The sequence below is a fragment of the Salvelinus fontinalis genome, chromosome 5 (genome assembly GCF_029448725.1).
Source record: "Salvelinus fontinalis isolate EN_2023a chromosome 5, ASM2944872v1, whole genome shotgun sequence".
NCBI classification, from domain to species: domain Eukaryota; kingdom Metazoa; phylum Chordata; class Actinopteri; order Salmoniformes; family Salmonidae; genus Salvelinus; species Salvelinus fontinalis.
In genome coordinates this window covers 51832846-51856637 of record NC_074669.1, presented here as the reverse complement: position 1 = coordinate 51856637, position 23792 = coordinate 51832846, and the positions used below count along the sequence as shown (strand labels likewise).

General features: G+C 45.4%; 1 protein-coding gene across 4 annotated transcripts in view; it reads right to left on the bottom strand.

The window, feature by feature from the left end:
- The window catches only part of LOC129855802 (RING finger protein 24-like), a 62914-nt gene that overhangs the window by 27713 nt on the left and 11409 nt on the right, over window positions 1–23792 (bottom strand). Inside the window, exon 1 of one of the 4 annotated variants that reach the window (XM_055923827.1) lies at window positions 8895–9721. The exons of 1 other annotated variant lie outside the window; for it this stretch is intronic. In XM_055923827.1, coding sequence (XP_055779802.1) covers window positions 8895–8911 — 17 coding nt within the window. In that variant the 5' untranslated portion in view covers window positions 8912–9721. Of the gene's footprint in view, window positions 1–67; window positions 544–7823; window positions 7916–8894; window positions 9722–23792 lie in introns of those variants that run through there. 2 more of the 4 variants (XM_055923829.1, XM_055923826.1) reach the window with 2 other exon arrangements.

Below are 23792 nucleotides of genomic sequence, written 5' to 3'. Positions count from 1 at the left end.
ACAGTGACAATCAATGTAATTTCCTAGGTTATTGTTAACAAATGCGCTGTTGAAAATTGTGTTTTACCTGAATAAAATGAAGCTACCGGAGACAACTCTCATCTGGGTATACCTGCTGATCGGGGCTTACATTAGATTTTATTGTTCAAGATCACCATCAGCAATAGTTTTGGTAGTTTTGCTTTAAACAATCAGTATATATGGTGATTGTTATAAAGGGTAGGGTAAAGTTGATCATTTCATAATAGCACTGCGTGTTGAAGTGGGATGAGAAGAGAAGCTCACGCTGTAAAAATCTCCAAAATGGTCAAAACCACTCGATTTTAAAAAGGTGCAACACCATTTCCTGGTTGCTAAAATTCGATTAGTTCACCTAATTTCAGTTTACGTAACAATACAAAAGTGTAGAGCAGGGGTATTTGTCTCTAATCCTACGAGGTCCGGAGCCTGCTGGTTTTCTGTTCTACCTGATAAATAATTGCACCCACCTAGTGTCCCAGGTCAAATAAAGTTTAAATAATAAATAAATACAATTCTGGACCTCGAAGCTAGATCCACTGCATTTTTTCATTGTTCCCCTCTAAATCAGGGCCTGATTTAAACTAGGCAAGTCAGTTAAGAACAAATTCTTATTTACAATGACTGCCTACCCCGGCCAAACCCTCCCCTAACCCGGACGACGCTGAGCCAATTGTGCACCGCCCTATGGGGCTCCCAATCACGGCCGGTTGTGATACAGCCTGGGATCAAACCTGGGTCTGTGGTGACGCCTCTAGCACAGCGATGCAGTGCCTTAGACCGCTGCGCCAGACAAAAGAGATTTCACAGCGATTTGGATGGTACAATGATTCTCTACACCCCTCAAACTCTTAGGGACAGAGTGAGGCCTCCTCGAGCACTGCAATGCAGTGCCATAGACCGCTGCGCCACTTGGTCCATAAAAGTTTGAGGGGTGTAGAGAATCATTGTACCATCTAAATCACTGAAATATATTTTCAGTAACCAAACATTTTGTATTTTCAGTGGTTTGAAGCTAGTGTACAAATTCGAAAGTAAAAGACGCAAAATAAAATAAACACGGAAAGCATAAAAAATAGCGCACATACTGCTACTTAGACATGCTTTCCATGTGAATGACAGTGTATAAATGTGAGTTATAGATCTATCTATACACAAAAGTATGTGGACACCCTTTCAAATTAGTGGATTCCTCTATTTTCAGCCACACCCGTTGCTGACAGGTGTATAAAATCAAGCACACAGCCATAGACAAACATTGGCAGTAGAATGGCCTTACTGAAGAGCTCAGTGACATTCAACAGGACACCGTCACCTTTCCAACAGGTCAGTTCGTCAAATTTCTGACCTGGTCAACTGTACGTGCTGTTATTGTGAAGTGGAGCAACAACGGCTCAGCTGCGAAGTTGTAGGCCACACAAGCGTGCAGAAAAGGACCGGCGAGTGCTGAAGTCGTCTGTCCTTGGTTGCAACACGCACTACCGAGTTCCAAACTGCCTCTGGAAGCAAAGTCAGAACAAGAACTGTTCGTCGGGGGCTTCATGAAATGGGTCTCCATGGCCGAGCAGCCGCACACAAGCCTAAAATCACCATGCACAGTGCCAAGCGTCGGCTGGAGTGGTGTAAAGCTCGCCGCCATTGGAGCAGTGGAAAAGCGTTCTCTGGAATGATGAATCACACTTCACCATCTGGCAGTCTGCAGGGATGCAAATTGGTGAGGGCCCAAAAAAGGTGACACTTTATTTTGTTGCACCCTGCTAGGGGGAAATGCAGGTTTTAACTAACTAAACAACAAAGAATTGTGTGTGTGTAAAATAAAAAGTGCTTAATGTGAACCTAACTCACAGCTAAAAAATGTAAAGCAAGCAATCCAATGTTATTTGTTGCCTAGACTTTACTGCAATTGACACTCAAGTCTTGAAAAAAACAAACAATACACTAATATTGCAGTTAACCAGGGCAGCCTTTATAATAGAACGCTTGTGACCACACACATCTAAATATTGCACTTGGGGAAAAAAAAAAACTTTTAAAGTAGAAATAGAATGAAACAAACAGGCATTCTATTTTTGCTCTATTATAGTGGCCACTGTAGCAGACATCAATCAAGTGCACAAGGCTACATGTGTGCAAAAACAATGTTCACTGAGTCAAAAATGTAATAATCCCCCCTCACTCACAAAAGTGTTACTGTCGAGCTCAACACAACAAAAGCAATATCTTGGGGCTACTCTGCAGGTTATTTCATTGTACACTTTCTGCCTGCGGACATCTGTTCTACAATGTTCCAGCAGCAGAGCATGAGACCCTTTATTGGCATAATTTCTCTCTTTCAGAAGAGAGTACACCTGGCATACTCATTTGTATCCACTGTATTGAAAAAGTGAGAAAGAGGGAAAGTGTGTGGCGTTTCTTTCACCTCTATAGGTTTCTCTGGCTAACGGATAATTTGATCCAGCTAGCAAGATAACGTTTCTTAAAATGCTAACAATACTTGTTTCACCGCACTTTATCTCTCACCTCAAACTTTCCAAATGCCAGTTTTCAGTTACAGCTCATGAAGAACGCTTCATCACCTTCTCACCCCCGTCTCATTGGTCAGGAGACCTACCTCTTCGTTGTTATTCAGGGGACGCGCTGCTGTAAATGGCAAACTGCCTTTCTACTCTCTGCTGTCTTTCCAGAGCAGATGTTGTAACTAGCAAATTGGTTCTCTTCTCTCTTCAGTCGCGTGCTCCATTCTGCGGTTGAGCCTTGGATACAGCCAGTATTGCTCCAAACACGCTTCAAAAGCCCCCCACCCCCTCCCTCCCTACACAAATCACGTAGGTCACCTATTTTGGCGAAAGGTGACTAGTTTGCATCCCTGAGTCCGACAGACGAATCTGGGTTTGGCGGATGCCAGGAGAACGCCATGTGCCTGAATGCATACGGCCAACTGTAAAGTTTGGTAGAGGAATAATGGTCTGGGGCTGTTTTTCATGGTTCGGGCTAGGCCCCTTAGTTCTAGTGAAGGGAAGTCTTAACACTACTGCATACAATGACATTTTAGACAGTTCTGTGCTTCCAACATTGTGGCAATAGTTTGGGTAAGGCCCTTTCCTGTTTCAGCATGACATTTCCCCCGTGGACAAAGCACATACCTTTGGTGAAGTATTCAATTTAGTCAGGTCACCCAAAAAGCTGGGGTGAATTCCAAAGTTGTGCTATATATTAATTGGTTGTCATAGCTACATGTATAAGATAAATGGACACTTGCACCTTGATTTCGCAGCTAGCTAGCTGCATACCGTGTGACTATTGGCTTACGTCGACCCCGGAGCTAACTCAAATCATGCTGGAGCTAGCCAGCTGAGGAGTTCCATCACCATCCGGACCCGCTTCTTTGTTGCTGCTGCAGATACGGAACCCCACCGGGCCTTCACGACTGACTGCCGACGTTATCTGCCCGAGGGATTTATCCAACCGGCACCTCCGTCCCGGCGTTACCTGAACGCTCATCTGAGGCCCGCTAATCGTTAGCTGTCTTATCGGCTGCTATCTGAACAAAACCCCACTACACGGAACCTACCGACGGAAACGCACGAGGTATCTACAAACAGACCTCCATCCTATGCTGCTACCGATAGCCATATACCCGGCCAGCTGTCTGAATCGCCACGACCCCAACCAACCTCTACTCACTGGACCCTTATTTATCACTCGATTAAGCTTGCCTCTCCTTAATGTAAATATGCCTTGTCCATTGCTGTTCTGGTTAGTGTTTATTGGCTTATTTCACTGTAGAGATTCTAGCCCTGCTCTCTATACCATATCCAACCCTGCAGTTCCACCACCCACATATGCGATGACATCACCTGGTTTCAATGATGTTTCTAGAGACAAGATCTCTCTCATCATCACTCAATACCTAGGTTTACCTCCACTGTATTCACATCCTACCATACCTTTGTCTGTACATTATTCCTTTAAACTATTTTATCGCCCCCAGAAACTTCCTTTTACTCTCTGCTCTGGTAGCTCTAGGCGACCAATTCTCATAGCTTTTAGCCGTACCATTATCCTACTTCTCCTCTGTTCCTCTGGTGATGTAGAGGTGAATCCAGGCCCTGCAGTACCTGGCTCCACTCCTATTCCCCAGGCGCTCTCTTTTGATGACTTCTGTAACCGTAATAGCCTTGGCTTCATGCATGTTAACATTAGGAGCCTCCTCTCTAAGTTTGTTTTGTTCACTGCTTTAGCACACTCTACCAACCCGGATGTTTTAGCCGTGTCTGAATCCTGGCTTAGAAAGACCACCAAAAATTCAGACATTTTTATCCCCAATTACAATATTTTCAGACAAGATAGAACGGCCAAAGGGGGCGGTGTTGCAATCTACTGCAAAGACTGCCTGCAGAGTTCTGTTATACTATCCAGGTCTGTTCCCAAACAATTTGAACTTCTACTTTTAAAAATCCACCTCTCTAAAAACAAGTCTCTCACCGTTGCCGCCTGCTATAGACCACCCTCTGCCCCCAGCTGTGCTCTGGACACTATATGTGAACTGATTGCCCCCCATCTATCTTCAGAGCTCGTGCTGCTAGGCGACCTAAATTTGAACATGCTCAACACCCCAGCCACCCTACAATCTAAGCTTGATGCCCTCAGTCTCACACAAATTATTAATGAACCTACCAGGTACCACCCCAATTCCGTAAACACGGGTACCCTCATAGATATCATCCTAACAAACTTGCCCTCCAAATACACCTCTGCTGTTTTTAACCAAGATCTCAGCGATCACTGCCTCATTGCCTGCATCCGTAATGGGTCAGCGGTCAAACGACCTCCACTCATCACTGTCAAACGCTCCCTGAAACACTTCAGCGAGCAGGCCTTCCTAATTGACCTGGCCGGGGTATCCTGGAAGGATATTGATCTCATCCCGTCAGTAGAGGATGCCTGGTCATTTTTTTAAAATGCCTTCCTCACCATCTTGAATAAGCATGCCCCATTCAAGAAATTTAGAACCAGGAACAGATATAGCCCTTGGTTCTCTCCTGACCTGACTGCCCTTAACCAACAGAAAAACATCCTATGGCGTTCTGCATTAGCATCGAACAGCCCCCGTGATATGCAACTTTTCAGGGAAGCCAGAAACCAATATACACAGGCAGTTAGAACAGCCAAGGCTAGCTTTTTCAAGCAGAAATTTGCTTCCTGCAACACAAATTCAAAAAAGTTCTGGGACACCGTAAAGTCCATGGAGAATAAGAACACCTCCTCCCAGCTTCCAACCGCCCTGAAGATAGGAAACACTGTCACCACCGACAAACCCACTATAATTGAGAATTTCAATAAGCATTTTTCTACGGCTGGCCATGCTTTCCACCTGGCTACCCCTACCCGGGACAACAGCACTGCCCTCCCCTCTGCTACTCGCCCAAGCCTTCCCCATTTCTCTTTCTCCCAAATACAGTCAGCTGATGTTCTTAATGAGCTGCAAAATCTGGACCCTTACAAATCAGCCGGGCTAGATAATCTGGACCCTTTCTTTCTAAAACTATCTGCTGAAATTGTTGCCACCCCTATTACTAGCCTCTTCAACCTCTCTTTCGTGTCGTCTGAGATCCCCAAAGATTGGAAAGCAGCTGCGGTTATCCCCCTCTTCAAAGGGGAGGACACCCTTGACCCTAACTGCTACAGACCTATATCTATCCTACCCTGCCTTTCTAAGGTCTTCGAAAGCCAAGTCAACAAACAGATTACCGACCATTTCGAATCACACCACACCTTCTCCGCTATGCAATCTGGTTTCAGAGCTGGTCATGGGTGCACCTCAGCCACGCTCAAGGTCATAAACGATATCGTAACCGCCATCGATAGGAAACAATACTGTGCAGCCGTATTCATTGACCTGGCCAAGGCTTTTGACTCTGTCAATCACCACATCCTCATTGGCAGACTCGACAGCCTTGGTTTCTCTAATGATTGCCTCGCCTGGTTCACCAACTACTTCTCTGATAGAGTTCAGTGTGTCAAATCGGAGGGTCTGTTGTCCGGGCCTCTGGCAGTCTCTATGGGGGTGCCACAGGGTTCAATTCTTGGACCGACTCTCTTCTCTGTTTACATCAATGATGTCGCTCTTGCTGCTGGTGATTCTCTGATCCACCTCTACGCAGACGACACTATTCTGTATACTTCTGGCCCTTCTTTTGACACTGTGTTAACAACCCTCCAGGCGAGCTTCAATGCCATACAACTCTCCTTCCGTGGCCTCCAACTGCTCTTAAATACAAGTAAAACCAAATGCATGCTCTTCAACCGATCGCTGCCTGCTCCTGCCCGCCTGTCCAACATCACTACTTTGGACGGCTCTGACTTAGAATATGTGGACAACTACAAATACCTAGGTGTCTGGTTAGACTGTAAACTCTCCTTCCAGACCCACATCAAACATCTCCAATCCAAAGTCAAATCTAGAATTGGCTTCCTATTCCGCAACAAAGCATCCTTTACTCATGCTGCCAAACATACCCTTGTAAAACTGACCATCCTACCAATCCTCGACTTCGGTGATGTCATTTACAAAATAGCCTCCAAAACCCTACTCAATAAATTGGATGCAGTCTATCACAGTGCCATCCGTTTTGTCACCAAAGCCCCATATACTACCCACCACTGCGACCTGTACACTCTCGTTGGCTGGCCCTCGCTTCATACTCGTCGCCAAACCCATTGGTTCCAGGTCATCTACAAGACCCTGCTAGGTAAAGTCCCCCCTTATCTCAGCTCGCTGGTCACCATAGCAGCACCTACCCGTAGCACGCGCTCCAGCAGGTATATCTCTCTAGTCACCCCCAAAACCAATTCTTCCTTTGGACGCCTCTCCTTCCAGTTCTCTGCTGCCAATGACTGGAACGAACTACAAAAATCTCTGAAACTGGAAACACCTATCTCCCTCACTAGCTTTAAGCACCAGCTGTCAGAGCAGCTCGTAGATTACTGCACCTGTACATAACCCATCTACAATTTAGCCCAAACAACTACCTCTTTACCTACTGTATTTATTTATTAATTTATTTTGCTCCTTTGCACCCCATTATTTCTGTCTCTACTTTGCACTTTCTTCCAATGCAAACCAACCATTCCAGTGTTTTTTTTGTTGTTTTTATTTTACTTGCTGTGTTGTACTCACTTCGCCTCCATGGCCTTTTTATATTTTTATTTATTTATACATATATCTGTTTGCCTTCACCTCCCTTATCTCACCTCACTTGCTCACATTGTATATAGACTTATTTTTTCTTTTTTTCACTGTATTATTGACTATATGTTTGTTTTTACTCCATGTGTAACTATGTGTTGTTGTATGTGTCGAACTGCTTTGCTTTATCTTGGCCAGGTCGCAATTGTAAATGAGAACGTGTTCTCAATTTGCCTACCTGGTTAAATAAAGGTTAAATAAATAAATAAATAAAAAAAATAAATGACTAGTTCAAACACTTTTAATTTGCAAAAATGACAAGTTAATTAGTGGGTGATGATAATTTCAGATAGTTTTTTTTAACATACATTGCTGCTCTAATCTGATAGTGTGGTGGTAGATGCCCAGTCTCAGCTCAGGTGCTTACATACACCATAGACATAATATTTTTACACACACACATTTTAGGGACCAACAATTTATGCCCATTCAAAATCCTATTTTCCCTAACCCTAAAGTAGTGAGGCCCGGCAAAATGTCCTCAATTTTAGTTGGTTTACTATTCTTGTGAGGACTTTTGGTACTAACAAGTATAGTATAATGTGTCCACACACACCCGACTACTACTGAAGAAAATACAATTCCTGAGTGAGTATGTGTTTGTGTGGTCCACAACGGAAAATTCCCATTCTCCACAGAGGGACATGCCTAAGAAAGAAAGGAGGAAAAGAGAAACAAAAACACACATGCTAGGGTTAGGTGGTATACCATATTTGCCGTATCCCGGGAATTTAGAAAAATCCTCTGTATGGATTTTCCAATACATTTAAAAAATATATATAAATCTGAATATTTCTACATTTTAAATAAATACCTGCAGTCAACCTCTGCACTTGGAAATAGACAAAGCAGATCGTGTTCATCAGTTCGCCTGTTAGATAATTTTTCATTATGAAGCTTACCGGTACTAGTTTCCCAAAACAGCTGTTTAAGCCAGTCAAGTGTGTTTGTTTACAAAGATGCACAACAAGCAAAATGGGAGCTTCTTGAGGTGAGTCACTCCTGCAGCGCAACTTAAGTGAGGTGAACAAGTTACACTTGTATGAAATTCAAAACTGATATATTGTATAACTATCAAGTTAACTATCTAAGATGCGCCAAATTAACTCACCCCAGCTGGGTTTTGCTAAATGGCTAACGTTAGCTTGCAAGATCAAGCTTCTTGGTGACAGCAACAGAGACAATCGCCTCCTGGATGAAGATCCCTGCAGTCTAAATTTGTTTTGTGTGTGCTGCAAACTGTGTTTTGTGATACTTGCATTACTTTATGAGTTGTCCTAGTAAGAAATGTTTGCATGCGCTCGTTAGCGTTTACCTAGCATCCCCTATGGGGATTCCTTAGTACATGTTAGCATTCTGGTAAATAACATTTTTGGGGCTTTATTTACATTTGGGAAAAAAGGGGCCCTTGTGTGCACTAGCGGTAATAATGTATATCCTGGGATGGCACAGACACAGTAAGAAGATAGAAAACTGGATACAGCCCAACTCTACACACACACACAGAGTTTACAGTTACTCCTCCCTATACAGCCAAGCCAACAGACATAATAAACCACAAACCCTGTCTTCCGCACACACCGTTTACTTCCAGAGGACACACACTCATTAACCCACACACACTCACCCGCGTGGTGCCTTCATAGTGTTGAGCGGAACCCAAACTTGAAATCTATAACTCTGAGAACGGCAGCGCTGGGAAGAGGCTCAACCTTTGTTAATTTTTCTATTCCCCTCGTCACACACACTGCGACCACGAATGGTAGTAATAACCCCATCACAATTTAACACCCTCAGTCTCCCTAGCTTAGCCGCTAGGCTGGTATGCGGTCATAAACACTGCTGCCCTCTCAGTTGGGCTCAAATCTGCCCCCCTGCTCTGCCAGTATGCAGTGGCTCCACGCCAACCTCACAATCTTTCTATCAAAACGAGGCCACGACTGGAAAGCCTGGTTATCGCCACTTAGCTGGGCTCCCAAACACACTGGTTCCACATGGCCCTTTGACATACACATTCCAGAAGCAAACACACACACACAAACTCTGGGGTAACATGAAACCCATATGTTCAGACCAGGGCCTAAAATTAACTTTTTGGTCCAGCAGGTAGATAAAAAAAGATATATAATCTACCAGGTCTAATTTACTTGAAACTAAAGTCTACTGAAGTGAGACTCTGTCCTTGTTATTCTTGGCTATTTACCTTGTGTTGTTCACAAGCTAGGTTGTTTTTCAATATTTGAGTTGAGTTTCAACTGTTAGGGAAGAGAAGCAACAGATCCAAGCATCTGCCTCTAACCCTAGGAAGCTCTTTGCCACCTTCTCCTCCCTCCTGAATCCTCCTCCCCCTCCCTCTCTGCGGATGACTTCGTCAACCATTTTGAAAAGAAGGTCGACGACATCCGATCCTCGTTTGCTAAGTCAAACGACACCGCTGGTTCTGCTCACAGTGCCCTACCCTGTGCTTTGACCTCTTTCTCCCCTCTCTCTCCAGATGAAATCTCGCGTCTTGTGACGGCCGGCCGCCCAACAACCTGCCCGCTTGACCCTATCCCCTCCTCTCTTCTCCAGACCATTTCCAGAGACCTTCTCCCTTACCTCACCTCGCTCATCAACTCATCCTTGACCGCTGGCTACGTCCCTCCCGTCTTCAAGAGAGCGAGAGTTGCACCCCTTCTGAAAAAACCTACACTCGATCCCTCCGATGTCAACAACAGACCAGTATCCCTTCTTTCTTTTCTCTCCAAAACTCTTGAACGTGCCGTCCTTGGCCAGCTCTCCTGCTATCTCTCTCAGAATGACCTTCTTGATCCTAATCAGTCAGGTTTCAAGACTAGTCATTCAACTGAGACTGCTCTTCTCTGTGTCACGGAGGCGCTCCGCACTGCTAAAGCTAACTCTCTCTCCTCTCATCCTTCTAGACCTATCGGCTGCCTTTGATACTGTGAACCATCAGATCCTCCTCTCCACCCTCTCCAAGTTGGGCATCTCCGGCGCGGCCCACGCTTGGATTGCGTCCTACCTGACAGGTCGCTCCTACCAGGTGGCGTGGCGAGAATCTGTCTCCGCACCACGTGCTCTCACCACTGGTGTCCCCCAGGGCTCTGTTCTAGGCCCTCTCCTATTCTCGCTATACACCAAGTCACTTGGCTCTGTCATATCCTCACATGGTCTCTCCTATCATTGCTATGCAGACGACACACAATTAATCTTCTCCTTTCCCCCTTCTGATAACCAGGTGGCGAATCGCATCTCTGCATGTCTGGCAGACATATCAGTGTGGATGACGGATCACCACCTCAAGCTGAACCTCGGCAAGACGGAGCTGCTCTTCCTCCCGGGGAAGGACTGCCCGTTCCATGATCTCGCCATCACGGTTGACAACTCCATTGTGTCCTCCTCCCAGAGTGCTAAGAACCTTGGCGTGATCCTGGACAACACCCTGTCGTTCTCAACTAACATCAAGGCGGTGACCCGTTCCTGTAGGTTCATGCTCTACAACATTCGCAGAGTACGACCCTGCCTCACACAGGAAGCGGCGCAGGTCCTAATCCAGGCACTTGTCATCTCCCGTCTGGATTACTGCAACTCGCTGTTGGCTGGGCTCCCTGCCTGTGCCATTAAACCCCTACAACTCATCCAGAACGCCGCAGCCCGTCTGGTGTTCAACCTTCCCAAGTTCTCTCACGTCACCCCGCTCCTCCGCTCTCTCCACTGGCTTCCAGTTGAAGCTCGCATCCGCTACAAGACCATGGTGCTTGCCTACGGAGCTGTGAGGGGAACTGCACCTCCGTACCTTCAGGCTCTGATCAGGCCCTACACCCAAACAAGGGCACTGCGTTCATCCACCTCTGGCCTGCTCGCCTCCCTACCTCTGAGGAAGTACAGTTCCCGCTCAGCCCAGTCAAAACTGTTCGCTGCTCTGGCCCCCCAATGGTGGAATAAACTCCCTCACGACGCCAGGTCAGCGGAGTCAATCACCACCTTCCGGAGACACCTGAAACCCCACCTCTTTAAGGAATACCTAGGATAGGATAAAGTAATCCTTCTAACCCCCCCCCCCCCCCCCCCCCCCCCCCTAAAAGGTTTAGATGCACTATTGTAAAGTGGTTGTTCCACTGGATATCATAAGGTGAATGCACCAATTTGTAAGTCGCTCTGGATAAGAGCGTCTGCTTAATGACTTAAATGTAAATGGCAATGATAAAATGGCGCCGAAAGAAATGGCAGCAGTTTTACGGGCGCCTAACTAATTGTGCAATTGTGTGTTTTTTTCTTGCGTTATTTGTAACTTATTTTGTACATAATGTTTCTGCCACTGTATCTTACGGCAAAAAAAGAGCTTTGGAATATCAGGACAGCGATCACTCACCTCGGATTAGACAAAGATTTTTTACTTCAACAAGCAGGACGCACAGGATGAACTTCAGACACCCGACAAGGCCAAAATCCCTGTCATTGGCAGGAGAAAGAGACGCAGGTACAGAGGACACAGAGCGGGGTGCCTCGTAAGGATATGCCGAAGGCGAGTGGGAAATCTGCCTTTACCGTCAGTATTACTTGCCAACATGGATATACACTGCAATGGCTAGATAGAACAGCACAATCCAGCAAGATGAGGGGGGGGGGGGGGGGGGGGGGGGGGTTAGATCGTGCATATTTGTAAACAGCTGGTGCACAAAATCTAAGGAAGTCTCTAGATTTTGCTCACCTGAAGTAGAGTATCTCATGAACAGCTGTAGACCACACTATTTGCCAAGAGAGTTTATCAATATTTGTCGTGGCTGTTTATTTACCACCACAGACGGATTCCTGCACTAAGACCACAGTCAGCTGTATAAGGTAATAAGCAAACAGGAAACCGCTCACCCATAGGCGACGCTCCTAGCGGCCAGGACTTTAATGCAGGGAAACCTAAATCAGTTTTATCAAAATTTCTATCAGCATGTTAAATGCGCAACCAGAGGGAAAACCATTCTAGATCACTTGTACTCCACACACAGAGACGCATACAAAGCTCTCCCTCGCCCTCCATTTGGCAAATCTGACCACAATTCTATCCTCTTGATTCCTGCTTACAAGCAAAAATTAAAGCAGGAAGCACCAGTGACTCGGTCTATAAAAAAAGTGGTCAGATGAAGCAGATGCTAAACTACAGGACGGTTTTGCTAGCACAGACTGGAATATGTTCCGGGATTCTTCCGATGGCATTGAGGAGTACACCACATTAGTCACTGGCTTCATCAATAAGTGCATCGAGGACGTCGTCCCCAGTGACTGTACGTACATATCCTACCAGAAGCCATGGATTACAGGTAACGCTCACACTGAGCTAAAGGGTAGAGCCACCGCATTAAAGGTGCGGGACTCTAACCCAGAAGCTTATAAGAAACATGCTATGCCCTCCGACGAACCATCAAACAGGCAAAGCGCCAATACAGGACTAAGATTGAATCGTACTACACCGGCTCTGACGCTCGTCTTATGTGGCAGGGCCTGCAAACTATTACATACTACAATGGGAAGCACAGCCGCGAGCTGCCCAGTGACACGAGCCTACCAGACAAGCTAAATCACTTCTATGCTCGCTTCGAGGCAAGCAACACCGAGGCATGCATGAGAGCATCAGCTGTTCCGGACGACTGTGTGATCACTCTCTCCATAGCCGACGTGAGGAAGACCTTTAAACAGGTCAACATTCACAAGGCCGCGGAGCCAGACTGATTAAAAGGACGTGTGCTCCGGGCATGTACTGACCAACTGGCAGGCGTCTTCACTGACATTTTCAACATGTCCCTGATTGAGTCTGTAATACCAACATGTTTCAAGCAGACCACCATAGTCCCTGTGCCCAAGAACACTAAGGTACCCTGCCTAAATGACTAAAGACCCATAGCACTCACGTCCGTAGCCATGAAGTGCTTTGAAAGGCTGGTCATGGTTCACATTAACACCATTATCCCAGAAACCTTAGACCCACTCCAATTTGCCTAACGCCCAAACAGATCCACAGATGATGCAATCTCTATTGCACTCCACACTGCCCTTTCCCACCTGGACAAAAGGAACATCTATGTGAGAATGCTATTCATTGACTACAGCTCAGCGTTCAACACCACAGTGACCTCAAAGCTCATCACTAAGCTAAGGATCCTGGGACCAAACATCTCTCTCTGCAACTGGATCCTTGACTTCCTGAAGGGCCGCTCCCAGGTGGTGAGGGTAGGTAGCAACACATCCGCCACGCTGATCCTCAACACGTGGGCCCCTCAGGGGTGTGTTCTCAGTCCCCTTGTGTACTCCCTGTTCACCCACGACTGTGTGGCCAGGCACGCCTCCAACACCATCATTAGGTTTGCAGACGACGCAACAGTGTTAGGCCTGATTACCGACAGCCTATAGGGAGGAGGTCAGAGACATGGCCGGGTGGTGCCAGAATAACAACCTATCCCTCAACATAATAAAGACAAAGAAGATGATTGTGGACTACAGGAAAAGGAATACCGATACCCCATTCTCATTGACGGGGCTGTAGTGGAGCAGGTTGAGAGCTTCAAGTTCCTTGGGGTCCACATCACCAACAAACTAGAATGGTCCAAACTTACCAAGAAAGTCTAGAAGAGGGTACGACAAAGCCTATTCCCCCTCAGGAAACTAAAATGATTTGGCATGGGGCCTCAAATGGTTCAACAGCTGCAACATCGAGAGCATCTTGACTGGTTGCATCACTGCCTGGTACGGCAACTGCTCGGCTGGTGGCATTGTCATGCTGGAGGGCCATGTCAGGATGAGCCTGCGGGAAGGGTACTACATGAGGGAGGAGGATGTCTTCCCTGTAATGCACAGCGTTGAGATCGCCTGCAATGACAACAAGCTCAGTCCATTGATGCTGTGACACACCTCCCCATGCCACCCTCTACCTCCAACTCGATCCCACTCCAGAGTACAGGCCTCAGGGTAACGCTCATTCCTTCGATGATAAACGCGAATCCGACCATCACCCCTGGTGAGACAAAACCGGGACTCGTCAGTGAAGAGCACTTTCTACAGTTTTTTCTGGTCAGGCGACGGTGGGTTGGTGCCAGTGATGTCTGGTGAGGACCTGTCTTACAGCCCTACAAGACCTCAGTCCAGCCTCTCTCAGCCTATTGCAGAGAGTCTGAGCACTGATGGAGGGATTGTGCGTTCCTGGTGTAACTCGGGCAGTTGTTGCCATCCCGTACCTGTCTCGCAGTTGTGATGTTCAGATGTACCGATCCTGTGCAGGTCTTGTTACACGTGGTCTGCCACTGCGAGGACGATCAGCTGTCCATCCCGTCTCCCTGTAGCGCTGTCTTAGGCGTCTCACAGTACGGACAATGCAGTTTATTGCCCTGGACACATCTGGAGTCCTCATGCCCCCTTGCAGCATGCCTAAGGCACGTTCACGCAGATGAGCAGGGACCCTGGGCATCTTTCTTTTGGTGTTTTTCAGTCAGTAGAAAGGCTTCTTTAGTGTCCTAAGTTTCTATAACTGTGACCTTAATTGCCTACCATCTGTAAGCTGTTAGTGTCAACTTCTTCGGGGTAGGGGGCAGCATTTTAACTTTTGGATAAATAGCGTGCCAAATTTCAACTTCCTTCTACTCATCCCCAGAATATAAGATATGCATATTATTAGTAGATTTGGATAGAAAACACTCTGAAGTTTCTAAAACTGTTTGAATCATGTCTGTGAGCAAAACAGAACTTATGTAGCAGGCAAAACCCCGAGGACAAACCATTCAGAATGTAAAAAAATTTGAGGTCACTCTTTTCAATGAGTTTTCATTTGGACGCCAGATTTCTAAGGGACTTGTTTGCAGTTCCTACTGCTTCCACTGGATGTCACCAGTCTTTGGAAATTGGTTGAGGTTATTCCTTTGTGTAATGAAGAAGTACGGCCATCGTAAATGAGGGTCACGAAGTAAATTGTTTGAGAGAGGCACATTACCAAAAAAGTTGCGTCAGTTTGTTTTCTTTTTGTATTGAACACAGATCATCCCGTCTTCAAATTGATCGATTATTAACGTTTAAAAATACTTAACGTTGTATTACAAAAGTAGTTTGAAATGTTTTGGTAAAGTTTACATGTAACTTTTGATATATTTTGTAGTGACGTTGCGCAAGATGGAAGCTGTGTTTTTCTGGATGAAACGCGCAAAATAAATTGACATTTTGGATATATATCGATGGAATTAATCGAACAAAAGGACCATTTGTGATGTTTATGGGACATATTAGAGTGCCAACAAAAGAATTGTCAAAGGCATGAATTATATTTTTATTTCTGCGTTGTGTCGTGCCTGCAGTGTTGAAATATGCTACTCTCTTTGTTTACTGTTGTGCTATCATCAGATAATAGCATCTTATGCTTTCACCGAAAAGCCTTTTTGAAATCTGACATGTTGGCTGGATTCACAACGAGTGTAGCTTTAATTTGGTATCTTACATGTGTGATTTAATGAAAGTTTGATTTTTATATCATTTTAGTTGAATATGGCGCTCTGTATTTTCCCTGGCTATTGGCCAGGTGGGACGATTGCGTCCCACCTACCCCAGAGAGGTTAACGACCTGAAAAAGGGATGTTTCTTTTTTTTCTGAGTTTATTTATTTAGCCCAGATGGATAACAATTAGCTCCACTATCGGTTTGTTTGGACTGGGCTTGGCTCACCCTAAGACTAGTTCTGCCGTGGCTCTAGCTGGATCCGGCAGTGGAACTCTCTCCCTCCGAACAATGTTGAGAAACACACACACACACACACACACACCAGAGCAAGCTTGCTGAGACAAAGGCTATTTCTGTCCGGACTGGCAGAGCCACGCGTCGTTTTGCAACACCCACCGTGTAAACGTTGTTGGGTGGGTGCCAATGCCATGGCAGCCAAGCAGCACTCAGATATGATCACTAATTTCTTTATGAAGGCACTGTTATAACTTATCATGACTGAGGTAGACTAGAAGGTGTGTGTGGAGGAGCAGTTTGTTTTTAACGACTGGTGCTCCTGGTAGTATACTGTGATTTTTTCCTCAGAGTTTTATGGATTGACCATTAGGCAATTTGCAGTCATTAAAGCTTAGCCTATCTGGGTTTTTTTTACACTGACTAACAGGCTAGCTACAAGAGGACTTGAATACAATAGACCATTTCAGTCCCTGACAAACTGTCCTCGGCCCCCGCCTATCATCTCAAAATGGTGGACTTCTTACCACTACATTCCCCAAAATCTAGCCTATTACAGTTAGGCATGATTTCTGATTGATGTAAAGTTGATTAAATAGCTATGTTTTCACCACATGTGTGGTGACACACAGAGGACATACAGGACACGGCCTTGATTCAATTGATGTAAGATCTGGGGGGTGCAGGTCTTGGCCTACAGTGGCAAGAAAAAGTATGTGAACCCTTTGGAATTAACTGGATTTCTGCATAAATTGACAATAGACAAACAGTGTGCTTAAACTAATAACACAAAAATGATTGTATTTTTCTTGTCTATATTGAATACATAATTTAAACATTCAGTGTAGGTTGGGAAAAGTATGTGAACCCCTGGGCTAACGACTTCTCCAAAAGCTAATTGGAGTCAGGAGTCAGCTAACCTGGAGTCCAATCAATGAGAAGAGATTTGGCGATTGTTGTTTAGAGCTGCCTTGCCCTATAAAAAAAATAATAATTTGCATTTGCTATTTACAATTAGCATTGCCTGATGCGAACCATGCCTCGAACAAAACAGATCTCAGAAGACCTAAGATTAAGAATTGTTGACTTGTATAAAGCTGGAAAGGGTTACAAAAGTATCTCTAAAAGCCTTGATGTTCATCAGTCCACAGTATTGTCTATAAATGGAGAAAGTTCAGCACTGTTGCTACTCTCCCTAGGAGTGGCCGTCCTGCAAAGATGAAGATGCAAAGATGCAAGAGCAGAATGCTCAATGAGGTTGAGAAGAATCCTGGAGTGTCAGCTAAAGAAATCTGAGGAACATGCTAACATCTCTGTTGACGAGTCTACATACGTAAAACACTAAACAAGAATGGTGTTCGTGGGAGGACACCATGGAAGTCACTGCTGTCCAAATAAAACATTGCTGCACGTCTAAAGTTTGCAAAAGTGCACCTGGATGTTCCACAGCGCTACTGGCAAAATATGTGGACAGATGTTGTATGGAATTGTTGTGAAGGAACACACAACACTAGGTGTGGAGAAAAAAAGGCACAGCACACCAACATCAGAACCTCATTCCAACTGTAAAGTATGGTGGAGGGAGCATCATGGTTTGGGGCTGCTTTGCTGCCTCAGGGCCTGGACAGCTTGCTGTCATCGACGGAAAAATGAATTCCCAAGTTTATCAAGACATTTTTCAGGAGACTGTTAGGCTATCTGTCCGCCAACTGAAGCTCAACAGAAGTTGGGTGATGCAACAGCACAACGACCCAAAACACAGAAGTAAATCAACAACAGAATGGCTTCAACAGAAGAAAATAGTGTCCCAGTCAGAGTCCTGACCTCAACCCGATTGAGATGCTGTGGCATGACTTCAAGAGAGCAGTTCACACCAGACATCCCAAGAATATTGCTGAACTGAAACAGTTTTGTAAAGAGGAATGGTCCAAAATTCCTTCTGACCGTTTTGCAGGTCTGATGCGCAACTACAGAAAACGTTTGGTTGAGGTTATTGCTGCCAAAGGAGGGTCAACCAGTTAATAAATCCAAGGGTTCATACTTTTCCCACCACCCTGCACTGTGAATGTTTACACAGTGTGTTCAATAAAGACATAAAAACGTATAATTGTTTGTGTTATTAATTTAAGCCGACTGTTCTATGGCCAATTTATGCAGAAATCCAGGTATTTCTAAAGGGTTCACATACTCTTTCTTGCCACTGTAAATGTCAACGTAGCAGCTAAGTAGCCTAGCGGTTGTTGAAGTAGGGTGGGACGGGGTAAGGAGGGGGTTGGGGAACAGGGCAGGGAAGAGCGGATTTTAAAGGTCTCTCTTGGGGATCTCGTCCAGAGTGATTTATAGAATCCCTCCCAGAACCCCTTCCTCCCCTCGTTGTGTCGCAGGCGGCTGTCGACCATCGACCCCCTGCTAATGGACAGTATCAGGATTCGCTTAGCTAGATGGTCCCGGGTACACCCCGTCGTCCCGGTAACCCTACCCCACAGCGGTAAACAACCGACGTCGTCCACAAAGGCACGTTTCAGGTGTCACTCAGGGCTGTATGTTGTTCTGCTATTGAATGGAGCAAAGAAATGAGAAGAAAATACTCAAATACACTATTGGCAGTCCTAATTCATCCCTTTTAAATTCTGACACTGACTACCCTCTAAAAAGACCTTTTCTTCTTTCATCACTGGGATTTCTCCGTCTCTAAGCACATCCTTGCAGGAGGTCGAAGAAGCCCAGGAAGTGGAGATACCGGTCCAGAGCCTGTGGCTCTCAGCACTGACAGCGACGGTCATTCACTGAAGGAGCAAACAGACAGACAGAAACAGAGAGAGACAGAGAGACATCTACTCTCAAATGGGCACTGACAGCTAGGGAGACTACGGCCTACAGCCAGTTACTCTGTGGGGCTGGAACACACAAATGCCTACAAAGAAACGCACACTCACTCCAGGGATCAACGGACCTCACAACGTGGACCTTTATTCACATTTCCCTTGTTTGTACTGAATCAGGCCACTTTGAGAGGGGAAAAATCCAAAGTACACTTCACTTGCCTCACACAGTGCCAGAACAAAGCCAATTGAACTGACAGACTGTCAGAGAGACAGGACTATAGACTGTAGAAATTACAGAATCTACCGCTGACACACCGCTGCCTTCAAAAGGAAAGCACCTAAAAGTCATCAGATCTCATCACAGAAAAGTACCTAAAATATACTACAAAAAGGACCTGAAAATTCCCTAGCTCCTACTTCATCTGATTTACTCAACAGTCCATCCACCTCTGACTGGTTCCAATCCAAAATCTATTAGAGCATCTAAAAATACCTCCCGTCTAGCCTATCCTCCCTTCAAACTAGAAGGCCCTCTCAGCCAGGCCAGGACACAACAAACCCACAGCTCATAGTTGACTGGAGACAAGCTTGATGAGGAGAGGGAAATGGGATCGTGCTTACAGACAAGCCTATATCTGCTCAATATAGGCCGTATATTCTCGCTAACTATGCCAAGGCCAGTTCAGCCAAAAGCATTTTAATGGGCGGAACAACAAAGGCTTTGCCCTCTCATCGTTCTATGAAGAAACGGGTCCGTCCTTACAGTACTGTAACCACACTGCTTTGTTAGCCGCGGGGTAGTTCGCATTTCAACACGTCGGTCGTGCCTCTCTCAGAGGAGACTTATACAAGGCTCACAGAGGATGATAAAGCCGTAAAAATAGACTGGCGAAGCAGACCGAGAGAGAACACGACGCACTCTGCCATGTGAGAAGCGGAGAACTGATAGCCAACTCGTTTTGAGAGAGTGTGATTTAAGGTGAGACAAAGACAAGGGAAAAAGGCTTTTGGTTGTTGGCTCTTTGTTTCAAAGGCTAACCTTTGAGAAGCTATGTAGCCTAAGCTCTTTGTGAGGTTAGATAAGGTGAGGGCTCTCTCTCTTTGGCAAGGCTCTTAACATTTGTAAAGAATAAATATATATTTTTAGTCTTCAAGGCTTGCAGTGTCTGTGTTCATTCCATCTTGAATTATTTATTTAGACTAAACTAATATGCTGACATTTCCACGAAAACCAGCAGCCACATTTCGACGATAGGCCCTCTGACGTAGACGATACAAAAGGTTGTAGTTAAGCAGAGACGTTTTTTTTAAAGATTCCTCGAGTGTTGCAATTTTTAACAAGTGAAGTATCAAATGACACAACCAACACCCTCTTCCCACAAGCCCCAAAACAGCTCGAAATTCTTCCACAGGGCTTTTCTTACAGTAATTTACTCTTCCAGACCTTCTACTCCCCTTCTCCAGCTTGTCCTGGGTGTCCTCAGAAGGTTACAGCAGTGGAGATTCCTGCTGGACAGTGAAAGTGAAACCGGTTCTGGTTTGAAGATAAATTCTTTGCCCTCTGTGTGATCCCATCTTACATTGATTTCAATAAGCCCTCCAACGTGGCTTGAGAGAAGTCTTTGACCACGTTTCATACTGAAATTGGACATTTGGCAATTATAAGGTATGGGGTTACTGAACCGATTTGTTTCAACAAAATAGTCTAAACGAATGCTCAAACAATATAAATGCATTTGGTTAAGCACCATAAAACCACAGTATGTGATCCAGAAGTGTATAGGAAGTAAGACAGGCCTTGTGTTTGCAGACACACACACACACACACACACACACACACACTCTGGAGTGCCTCTCAGCCATTGCCCAGCAGCCACCAACCAGCTGCCAATCCACAGGACTGTTCACAAATCTTCTTAAGGGGAAATAGATGGGCCAAAACACTTAAACAACACGTAGCCTAGCTAATGCCAAAACATACAATAGCCAAAGCCTAGTTAATGCCAAACCGGCTTTCAATAAAACTAGTCTGCTTTATTGATTACAATTTAGTCTAGTCAGACAATACTGAAGGATGTGACCAATCTCAAAACCTTGACCTGAACAAAAGTTTGACTACACAAATACACATGCAAAAGAGGGTGTCTATTTCCTATGTCACAGACTCAACAGTGAAGTCCCAGTCAGACATGCATTGGGTACGGAGAAACAAGATCGTTAATAACACCAGCACTGAGGGAAGGCTGTTTCTCTAGTTAAAGTAGTGTTTCTCAAACATGTCCTTGGGCAGTTTCCCACATTTGATCTATTCCACCGCTTGCACACCTGATCCAACTAGTTAAGGGCTTGATGATGATGGCTTGTTGACAAGCTGCATCAGGTGTGTTCGTACTAGAATATATTCAATATGTGGATCGCCTGAGGTTCCCAGGACGGGGACTAGTATGAGAAACCGTTGACTAGAGTCTGCCCAGGGATAAGGGATCTGATTACTCTGGCTGGGACTGGGTGACCTCAGGGTGAGAACTCAGTAGTTTTCCCCTTGTTGCCTCCATGCGTCGGTCACATGGCGCTGCCCGCTAGTTCCTGGATTGCACCAGAGTAACCGGCCACATGGTAGGATGTTAGGTGCCAAGTGACTAGTCCGGGGATTATTGGGCAAGTTCATTTCCTTATTTTTGGAGGGTAGTGGTGGTTTACTGGCAAGCTGTACCATTTAAACTGTTGGTTATCTCCACATTGCAGGTATTCAATTAATACGGCAAAAAAGAGCTATCTTTAGTGTGCATTCTTGGTTGCACCCCCCAGCAATAAATGGAATGGCTCAATTTGACACAAGTGTTGAAAAATCACTGCTTTCATACCTCAATCTGTCCGAATACGCCACAACCCAAAATGCCCTTTGAAAGGCTCTAACAAAATGACCCTCCTTTTCTCCCTTGCATTACCTGTGGCTTTCTCAAATCACATTACAAGCCGGCATGGGGGCGTAATACCATATCCACTCTGAGCCGTGCCGTTCCGGCAAACTAAGGAACCCCAGACCAGAGCACATTGCCTTACACTGGACCTAAAATTAGAGGTGCCTGGAAGTCCCTCCCACCAGATAGCCAGCCAAGTAGATAGTCAGAAAGTGAAAGAAGACCCCTCTTTGCATCTTTCCAGTAATTTTCCATTGCATTGGGCAGGGCCTAATACTAAGTAACAGGAATGGTCCAAAGCAGGGTAAGTCAGTGGCTTATCTAGACACAGCATCCATTTTCCAACCCCCCATGGTCAATAACCAGAATGTAAAAAAAAAAAAAAAAAAAAAAAAAAAGGTTTGTCAGGGTTTTGGGTGACAAGCCACATTTCTTCAGCCTCCTGAGGTTGAGGAGGCGCCGTTGCGCCTTCTTCTCCACACTGTTTGTGTGGGTGGACCATTTCAGTTTGTCTGTGATATGTACGCCCAGGAACTTAAAACGTTCCACCTTCTCCACTGCTGTTCCTTCAATGTGGATAGGGGGGTGCTCCCTCTGCTGTTTCCTGAAGTCCACGATCATCCCCTTTTTTTTAAACTTTGGATTAGAGGTTGTTTTCGTGACACCACACTCCAAGGGCCCTCACCTCCTCCCGGTAGGCTGTCTCGTTGTTGTTGTTGATCAAGCCCACTACTGGTGTGTCGTCTGCAAACTTGATGATTGCGTTGGAGGCGTGCATGGCCACACAGTCGTGGGTGAACACGGAGTACAGGAGAGGGCCGAGCACACACCCTTGACATTCAGACAAAACACATTGAGCTGGGGGTTTTCCTGAAGATCTCTTACAGAGTGTTTGATCAATAGTAGTCTTGCTAGAGGACAAATCACATGTCCTGATCATGACCAACTTAACCTTTGAACCTCCACCCACAGATTCATTTTTGAAGAATAATTCTCCGTCGCAACAGCATTATCCGGGATTGAAGGGAAACTGACTGTCACTACTGCATGATTAGGAAACACAAGATCACAAAATGTTTTCATTTGTATTCATATCCTATTGTAAACGGTCTTCATGGTGGTTTGATTACACTCATTGGAGGAAGAGATTCACCAAACAATTAGACTTTCGGTGGGCCTAACCAACAAAACATGGTAGGTTGATACATTATGAAGGAACATCAGCAATCAAAAAGTCCCTACAGTAGTTCACTAATTATCATAGACAGTAGTGTAACGCGTTCACACTGAATCAGGCTTTCAACCCTCTTGTTGAGGATTCCTTGAGAAATCAAGGAGCCAAAATCCCTCTTTGTAGAACTGCTTTTTTAACTAACTCCAGTTGTATAGTTTTGGTTCAGAACACATGCTTTTGTAAGACACCCCCCCTTTCTCTTTTTTGTATTAAAATAGCTGACCGTTTGCAGTGTTTCGCAACACCACCCGCCAATTTACAGAGGGCTTGTGGCGAGCCCCCAGCACCCGAAACAAAGTCCACTATCTGATTCTGAAGTGGAAATTTCCACTGGCAGCTACAGCCAGCCATGATTTTCACATTTGAAACTTAACATGCCAAAGGGCAACACCAAACCAGAGGCCTCGGGCAGAAGGCAGAGCTCCATAAGCAGCAGCAGGCAGGCAGGCATGGGGCTGTTCAAAACGCTGCCCGTCACGACTCACCACTACTATACACACACAAATCAGTCAGCCATTGTTTAATTGAGCTTGAAGCCCAAATTCCTGACATGGTGGTAGTAGCATTATCAGGGCTTTAGAAGTAATTGGAATCATCACAGCTTAGGCTAAAAGTATATATCATTGTTCCTAGTCATTGTGACAACAGTGGTGAGCTAATCTGCAAAGCGACCCAGTCAAATCAGCCCTAATGCAGAAGACTCACAAAGCTTACCACGGGATACATCCTATACTTCTGTCATTTAGTCTCTTTCTAAAAGAGGAAACCTTTGAAAAACTCCACTTTGTTCTTTATTGGCCAGCGGGACAATATGGGTGATTGGTTTTGTTCACTGAGGGGGA